We start from the raw sequence: 9,480 nt of genomic DNA on the forward strand, positions 1-9,480 counted from the left end.
GGCAAGACAAGGCTCAGTACCTGCACTATTGCTTTCTTGGAATTTCCAATTCAGTAGATTCAGACAAAGCGTGAACCTTTTCTTTCTTTTTTTTTTTTTTAAGTCTAAAATACAGTGATTTGCTCCTTCATCCAATGCATATAAAATAAGATTTCAACAACTTTTCACAGTTCTCTGAGGCAGCAGTGACCTATTGACCACTCAAAGTAAGTGGTGTGTTAAGGGTTTAGTGAAAATACGCATGCTATCGCCACCATAAATGCAAGTATCCAAATTCTTATAAATCACACTTATTCACGTTCCTCATTCTGTCTATATTCTGACAGTTTCCATTTTTCATCTGGATAGTCAATGGACATGAAGAAACTATTAAATGGTCAAGCTCACCTTTAAGTAAATTTCAAAATTACTTGGGAGTCATACTATCTTAAAGTGCCCCACTTCCTTTAACACTTCCCATTTTAGACTGATGTATAGGCTGATGGAATAGATAGGAGAAAGTCAAGGGGAAATTTCCAAAAGTTTCAGTAACTTTTATTTTCATACGAAAAAAATTTCATCTATTATCATTTAGAGTTATTTTTTCTTATTCTATTACACACAAATTGAGGATAAAGTATTCAGTTCAATTTTTAAAGTTTGTGTAGGCTTTTATCTCCTATATTTATCTTTCTTAACAGTTGTAAAAAAAATTCTGTAAATAGCTTTCAAATACCACTAATTCAAATATACATCAAACTTTAAAAATTATGGCATATCTAATTAATATTACTCTTCTAATTAAGAGATAAAACTTTCTGTTTATATAGGTCAAATATGTTGACTCTAAGAATAATAAATTTATATAACAGTTTCAAGTAATAAAGTCATATTTAATCCTACATTCAGATTATAATTTTAGTGTTAAAATACACCAATTCAAAAACTAGAAACTAGTATAGCAATGACTGACTTAGAAAATGAAATTACTGTATATACTTAGGTGTTTTTCTTACATTTGTAGTTTCAAATATGGTATAGAATTTAAAGCTACAATTTACAAATAATCTCAGAGAATTCTACCTGTACAGCATGCAAATTTCTTTTTAAAATAGCATGAAACATTTTCATAACATATCTGGTGTTTCAGAGATGTTATTTCAAATATGTTTAGATACTTTACTCTATTTGAGTTCAATATGCCTTCTATTCTTTAATTCCTTTCATTGGGAAAAATACATCATCACAAAATTAAGAATAATTTTAAAAAACTTCCTTAATTGGTATAGTGTAACTTCAATAAATAAGTTCCTAAGTTCAAAGGCTTTTGTGAATATTAATTTTACATTTTAACAAATTACAACCATTTTAACTTGACCAAATAACACTTTGATAACAGACATTAAGCCAAAAAAACTTTTTCTACTACTGCTGAAAAAGTTGCAAAATCAAATGTAAATCGTAGAAATGAAGAAAAACAACTGCCCTATGGATATAGTGTTATTATCAAAATAAATAGAGTAACAAGCTCTATCAAAACCTTGGAAAAGTGTGCAAATTGAATAATTCAAAAATCTACACCCACTAAGAGAATAAATGCTACCTATTACATATTCTTTGTGAAGCACTCTAAATACAAATGCTAAAAGCAAATTTCTTGGGAAGCAATATAAGCGATAGCAAACTTGTGTTTTACAATTTGATGATTTAAAATCTGGTATTTTAATATTAATAATTGAAATCGCTCTTGCTTTATGTGAAAGTAATGAGAATCGGTTAAGTAAAACAAACCACCCAAAATATACGAAAGAGATTTGGAGAAAGAAATAGGAGACAAACTTAGAAGATAAAGGAATACTTTCTAAGTTCATTAAGAATTAAATTATAGACCTCAGCACAAAACCCACATTAGACTATGGATTTTAAACCAAGTATATCTAAAGAAAAAACTTCAACGTCTTCTAGCTTCTGTTATGCAGTAGATAATTTTAGCAAAACTCCCTAATGAGTTATTGAATTAAAATGAGTAATACAATTTATACACAAAACACACATAATAAAACTGTCCTTTTTATTACCAATTTTTTAGTGTTCCATATGTGCCTGTACTAATTAACTCTGTATACTTTGACACCATAAACTTGTTTCCAAAAAGCAACTCCCTAAATTTTAAAAAGCGATAAAAATCAAATCTGATTTCATTTAAAAACTTACTAAATGTTCTAGGTGTTTATAAAAACAAACAAACAAACCAAAAAAGAAACAAAGAAGACCAAAATTTAGAGCAGCATTTTCTGGGCTTCTACTTAAAATCTTCTTTTTTTAAATGTTTGCATTTTTAACTCTGCAGGAAAATAAAAAGCCTCATCATTAAAAATTGTTGATTTGCTTACTTGCATAAGAAAAATAGCAAAGAAAGGCTGTTTTGATAATGAAGAATGTATATCTCTTCCAACTTTACTTGATGTCTACATAAATACAGTCTCTTTCAAAACCCAAATATCACAGTTTAAAAAAATTACTGTGTTAACTATCAAAAAACAACAGTAAGGTAACAAATTCATTACCACTTTAAAGATGTCAATATCATAATGAATTATGATATTTTATTTTTCTAAATTGTAAAAATCCATCAATAATTTTCTCAAAGTAAAGGGGAAAAGCCTGCAAACAATGACAACTTTGGATGTAACCAGATAAAGGGGATTTATTTAAAGATAAAACAATCACAAAGAATATAAAACATTTCATTAAATAGGATGTCTATGTACAAGCTTTACTTACATTTCCTCTCAAAATTCTAATTGAAATATAAATCAATATAAAAGACACTTTTAGTTTGGCAACAATGAAGTATTAAAAGTTCTCAGTACTTAAAGACATTGCTGGATCTATTAAAAGCAAAACAAAAATTAAGTTTCCACATTTACTGGAAGAGAAGGCATCCTCTGGGCTATTGGATATGATGGGTGCTGGATTATGGATTTGGGGATTCTATATGCTTTTGGAAACATTATCATAGTCATCACGGATCAAATAGGCATAGCCTACAAAATCCTAGTGTTTTCTTATCCTCCTGTACCCATCCGATCACTGTACCTGTATCTTTTGTTGTCCACTGGCACAATATCCATGGCAATGTAATATTGCTGGTGAGGATCTAATCCTGAGATCTTCACTCTCATTGCTGGAAACATGCGCCTATGTATAAAGGAGGGCAGGAAAGAGGGTTTGGGTTTTGTTTTCGTTTGTGATTACATATGGAGAACGAATAAGCAAAGAAACCCATGGAATCTGTATTTTTCACACGGACAAATTTATAGCATTCACTTTGGTAGTTTAATTCAAAGAATCAGAGCACAGGACATATCAAAACTGAGGCTGTTAAATGTAATTTGTTGTACCTTGTACTTGCGTTCTGTGTTTACTGAAATGTCAGTATAACTAAGAGCATAAAAATTTTGTACACGGAAGGAGTAAAGGCACTAAGAAAGTATTTTTTAAACAAAAATCAATAAGTATATTCACTTTAATAATAGAAACAATAAAATGTTCCAAATAGTAGAAATAGAAAATTTGAATTTCTAAAAGTGATAAAATATATTATAATGTGAAATTTTAAAAGGGTTATAAAAAACCACAAGGAGCCAATGTGCCATGCTATAACCAAACAATATGTTCTTTATTGAGACAGGACTTCCTGTCTGCAGCATGGTAAAGGTGAAGTGCAAAAGTTGCTCTAAATTTGAAAGGTATAGTAAAACTTCTTTATTGAAAGCAGAAACTAAACACAATGTATATTTACCAAATCATTCCTTCCCCCACTATAACCTGAAAAATACTTTCTATTTAACCACGCTTACTCAAAACACTGCAATTAAGACAAATGAAAATCCGAATTTCTCTTGGCTCCCCACAAATGCATATCAAAGGAGATGTAAACTAAATGCACCTATCTTTTTAAAAGAGCACATAGCAAGGAATACAACAGCAAATTATTGTATATAAAAAAACAAATAGAGCAGTTCTTTCTCTTTTTTTTAAAACTTCTATCTAATGATTTATGTCTAGGACCATTCCAGTTAATCTAATTTTTGCTAATTTAACCTTATAACACAAATTTTAGTACTGTTATTTACCAAATTTTTTTCTACAGCAATAATGCCATTAAAGACCTCATGCACAAAAAAGAAAGTCCATTATTCCTAACTAGGCATGAGAACAGTTTAATACGCTGGCTGTTTTAGTGTTATTTCAGTGCACCTGTAAGATAAAGAGTAAAGGTCTTTAACTACATCCTTTATAAGACAACTGTTGCTTTGTGTTGTTGAAGACTGAATTTGGATCATTAATAATAGCTCTGTGAAAATGCAGAAGGCAGCATATGGATTCAATAAAATATGTTTTTGTAATTTCTAATAAGTTTGGATACTTTTATGCTATCCAGGTTTTTGCCATGTGTACTCCCTGAAAGAGTTGTGTGTGCTTTTAAAGTTCCTTTTAAGGAAGATATCATTCATAGATTTCACTGCACTAAATGAACTGAAAACATTAAAACGCAAATATTTCTGTGCCTCCCTCAAATTAATATGATCTGGCCCAAAAATCCATTTATTTTACTAACTGATGGATGTGCAAATTTCACACTTTCAAAAAACGGTTATAACTTCTTACAAACTTTTGTTAGTATTCCTCAGCAAATTTAGGTTAATATGTTGTATTTCATGTAGGAAAAACGTTAACTACGTAACTGTGGATCTACAAACAGAATGGCTTTCAAAAATCAGGGTAACCATTTTTGCAGGGATTAAGCATGTATTACCGAGAAGCCCAGTAACTTTTCATCTTAGTCTAATATCAAAATAGCACAACACATCACGTTCTCACATTGTTTCTCACATTGCAAGGATAACTTTAGATAAAGAACCAACTTAGATGTCTCGAACGTGAAAAAGCAAATCATGGTTTTCTAAAAAGTAAACTTCGTTTTCAAATGGGGGTAGATTTGTTCCATAAACCAGAAACAATAACTACAGCCTAAATAAATGCCTGCACAGACGTAAATATGACCACGAATCTGTAACTACCCTGCACGCAGAGTATCAATCGCAATGGCTACCGCATTGGCGGCGACAGTGCTTTTCTTCCGAGCACCCTACAAGAGAGCGGCGGGGCTGTGCCCCTCACTGACTGCACTGCCGGATTGGTAGGCAAAGCCACTTTCAAAAGTGACCCACTACCCGGGACCTTGTCCTGTCTGTGTGAAAATGCTAACCAGAGACCCCACCGCGCTGCAGGCCCTTCTTCTTCGTAACCCACCCAAGGGGTGCGCTGAGGCCAGGGAAGGGGGCCATTCTTGCCAGATCGCCCTTTACCTGCCCGCCTTGGTGATGATCATCTCTGTGCCGATCTCATGAAAGCGCTTCCAGAGTTCAGCTCCCTGTAGATCTACCCGCGGGGCCTGCGGCGAGGGCAGCGGGGTCCCGGGCCTGGCCAGGGCGGGCGCTGGGGAACCCTTCGGTGAGCCTCCCGGGGACGCCAGTGGGGAAGCGCCCTGCAGGAAGCCGTCCTCACAGCCGCCTGGGCAGCAAAGGGTAGAAAGGGGTAACCGGTGAGAGTTCAAGAGGCGAATCCTGATGGGGAGATGGACCACGCGGGAGGGTGGCTCAGGAGAGAAAAGGACCAGGAGAAAAGGGGAAGCTTCTCTGCCATCGGGTCCTTCTAACAAACAGGTCTACGGTTAAACACCCGCACTGCCAGTCTATGGGAAGCTCAACCCTCAGGTCCCGAATCCTGGAGAGGCGTGCGGGCCGCGTATGGGACTCCCCGCCTCCGCCAGATCAAGGTCCCAAAATATGTTTCGCGCAGCCGCCGGTGTCCCGGATGTATGCCCCAGGGCAGACCCTGACACAACCCGCGCCCCCCAGAGCACAGCAAAAGTGCTTTAGTACCCGGCCCCTGGGCCCAAGCGCTAGGGCCTCCGTTCGTAATAGGCGACCGAAGCGCCTGGCTTTGGGCTTGGCCGGAGACACCCTCTAGAAAGCTTTCAGACTCCGCTCCCGCCGAACTCCCCGGCCGCCCTGGCCAAGCAGTGAAGGGCCAAAAAAAAAAAAGCGCAAAAGGCAAGCCCACGGTCGCTGTCTGTCTTGGCAGCGGGAATCAATAGCGGATGGAAAGGGAACGGTTCAGTTACCCTTCGGGAAACCACGTTTGCAAACACGCCGCCCTCTTCCTGGTTTGCCCAAACGGTTTAGGGCATTCGTTCCGGTTGGGGCGGGGGCGGGTTATACCATCGCTCCCTCCACCTCCACGCTTTTAAAAGCTAGGAAAGAAAAAAAGAGCACCCAAAGGCTGGACCCCCCAAGGGAGGCCGATGCGCAAAGCACAGCTCTGCACGGCCGAACGCAACAAACGGCAGCGGCTGAGAGTGCGGATCGCCGACTGGGCGGCGGCAGCATGAGAAGCGAGGCTGGGAGCTGCGTTTTAACCGTCTGGAGGGTGACACGAGTTGCGCGGCGAGAGCGACTAGGGCAGCAGCGAGCTTTGAGCCCTGACACCCACGGCCAATGCGCTAGTGGTTGAGTTGCCTCGGGCGCGTAGGGACCCCGCGCTCGCGCACGCCGACAACTCGTGGAAGTTCAGGTTCTCCGCGGCGGTGCTGGATGGCAGGACCTGGCTGGCTGGGAGGGGACCCGTCGCAGAGAAGTTGGGCGGAAAGGGGCCGACTCACCCGCAGCTCCGCGGGAGCCGCAGCTCAGCTCCAGGTCTGCACAGCCTCGGGCGGGCCCGGATGACGCCCCAGCCGGCGGTGGGAGCGCAGCGCCTTCGTCTCCCTCAGGGGAGCTCTTTTCGCCGCTGCGGCTGCAGCCTCCGTCATCTACAGCCCCGGACGCCTCTTCGGCGTCCAGTTTCCGCCGCTTTTTCTGAAGCTGTTGCTGCTTTTCCGCGCCGATCAGCGCCTCCACCGAGAAGGCGTGCGCCTTAAGGCTTAGCATGCTGCACGGAGAGCCCCTCCGCTTCTCGGCCATCCCCGCCGCCCGGCGCCCACCCGCCCCTCGCTCATATACACTCACGCGGCACACGCGCACACTCGCTCTCCTTCCCCCACCAAAATTTGAACGACTCTTGGGGCTTCCCGCAGGCCGAGATCTGCCCCCTTCCCCGCCACGGGCGAAAACAAATTTGGTGTTTCCTCTTTCTCGCTTGTGTTGGGATCCGAGGAACCAGCGACGCGCCCGCCAAGTTTCCTTTCCTCGGTCTCTCGCGCGCTCAATGATGCACTCCTTCGCTCCCACCCCTTCCACCTCTTCCTGCTGTTCCAAGATCTGACTCGACTGATGCGCCAGAAAGGACTAACATGGGTAAAAAACACTCTGCGGACACAAATTAGGGATTGTAATTGAAATTTGTTGCCTTGATCTGTCAGCACTTCCAGTCAGGAGAGCGGTGGGAAGAACTTGCTCATTAGTGTCAATAAAGCGGAGGGGGTGGAGTCCGTGTCCCTGTCAATCACCGAGAAGGCTGACCAATCAGGAAGCGCCGACGCCGTGCAGCCCGCGCCCACTTCCTTACAAGGTCGCAAAAAACCTAGAGCGAAAAGCGCCGCCGTCTGGCTTGGATGTGCCAACCCTGGGCGCAGAACCGCATCTGTCTTGCTTCCAATAGCCCTGTCCAGCCCGATCTCCAGCTTTCCTCACCAGGACTTGGAACCGCTAAGGCTCCTGACTTTAAATCGAGATGATCACCAAGTTAGAATATCAAGAATCTTTTAAAAACCTTTAAGTCCCGTCCCACTCCCTATCACTTTATATTGCTACAAATCGGAACATTTTGAGGTGTGAGGAGAATTCACAGCCACTGGGCCCATCTTTTCTCATTCAAACATTTCTGTGCTCACTCTGTGCCCGGCATGACACTAGGCTTACTTATTTGTTTATGTTTTACTTGGTGGATTTTTCTTGGGGAGGGAGTGAGAATTCACGATATACTTAAATCCTTTATATTTAGGAGAACAAAATAAGCTCAGACCCTCATATGAACTGGTTAGTAAAAGTATGCCCTTTCTTGGAGCCTCCCTTTTCTTTAGAAGCATTAAGTTAATTAAAAACGTAGGTCGTGGGATTTTAATTCTGTATGTCTTTAATAATAAGGACTTAATTTTAAAACCCCTAAAAACTTCGCAAAGTGAAATAAGTTTTAAGATGCAATAAAACTTCCCATTGCTGTGTTTTTAAATATCTCTGTAATTTAACCTAATTTCATATTTGTCCTGCTTTGGACAGTTTGTCACATCTTTTTTTCCCCTCGGGCTTTTAAAAGGGACAACTTGTTTATTTAAAGCAATTTTTTAAAAAGAACAACGCTTTTAAAAATAATGATGAACGTATATCCATACAGTTGTTTGTAATCTCAACTCTACTTTTGGTCAGGATTAACAAAAAACGGGTTGTTGTACATGAGCAAATCTCTTGTGGAATAAAATTCATGATGCATATTACTCTTAAATCTTTGGTATAAAATAGACGACAAAGGATTATTTTTCTTCTCCCTCGCTCAATTCAACCTCCACAATTGTTGGCTGCCCTATAATCTCTAACTTCTCTCTAAGCTTTCAGTAGAGCGATTCAGCGAGTAGCTTCGCCACTGCAAACATTTTTCCAAAGCTCGGGGAACGGGTGGTTCCTCCAAGGCGACCGTAAGAGTGGGAACCTGAGCCGGCAGTGCCCACAGCGGTCACGCACTCGCCGCCGGGTGGGGTCCGACAGCCTCAGGGTCAAAAATAACTCCCTAACACCCTTGGGGAAGAGGCCCTTTTAAAAGCTTGAGAAACCAATTCAACCAGGAGGAGTTGTTTTGCATTTGTTTAACAAAAAAATAAAAAGGCTTTGCAAACTGTTGGGACTCCGCGGGCCTCCAAGCTCCGCGGAGCCCCAGGCCGGTAGTGCAGCCTAAAAAGTAAGCGCAAACCAGGTTTCTGAAACCTAGCCGAGGACCAGCACCCGCCTAAGAGAGCGAAAAGGACTGGAGGGCTTGGGCCGGCAATTGGAGTGCGATAAGGCGGGCGGGGGCCGGCGCAGACGATGCAGGAGGCTGCGCCGGGAGCGCTGCGAGGCTAAGGCGCCTGAAGCCCACATCAGCAGCCTCCGAGGACGCAGGGCCCTCCTCTAGGTCCAAGCTCTCGGTGACCCAAAGTTGGAGAGACCCATGGCTCCTCTGGGCCGGCCTTGAGACCTCGGAAACTTTGAGGCGCTGAGGCCCACGGGTTGAGTCGCCCCGGCCCTTAGGCCTACTCGGACCCCGCGGCAGGGGAAGGAAGAGCGGCTCGTTGGCAGAAACCGGAGTCCGCCAGGGACTAACGCGGTTTCCAGAAGCGAAGCCTGCTTTGTGGACGGGTTCTTGTCCATTTGTCCTCCCTGTGACTCAACTGATTTAGAAGGGACTACACGAGACTGCCGGGCGCTCCCAGGCTCACACAGCCCCAAAGCCTCCTCTGTGCCTCCA

At 42.1% G+C, this 9,480-nt stretch overlaps 1 protein-coding gene across 1 annotated transcript in view; it reads right to left on the reverse strand.

Moving 5' to 3' along the window:
• Positions 1–7,430, reverse strand: part of TBX18 (T-box transcription factor 18) — a 28,810-nt gene extending 21,380 nt beyond the window's left edge. The window contains exons 1-3 of the mRNA XM_019716372.2: positions 6,710–7,430; positions 5,355–5,559; positions 3,079–3,180 (exon numbers count right to left, since the gene is read on the reverse strand). Of these exons, the coding sequence (XP_019571931.1) occupies positions 3,079–3,180; positions 5,355–5,559; positions 6,710–7,007 (605 nt within the window). The 5' untranslated portion in view covers positions 7,008–7,430. The remainder of the gene's footprint in view (positions 1–3,078; positions 3,181–5,354; positions 5,560–6,709) is intronic.
• Between the last annotated feature and the right edge of the window lie 2,050 nt (positions 7,431–9,480).

Source organism: Rhinolophus sinicus, linkage group LG05 (genome assembly GCF_036562045.2).
Source record: "Rhinolophus sinicus isolate RSC01 linkage group LG05, ASM3656204v1, whole genome shotgun sequence".
In the NCBI taxonomy this organism is placed as follows: Eukaryota; Metazoa; Chordata; class Mammalia; order Chiroptera; family Rhinolophidae; genus Rhinolophus; species Rhinolophus sinicus.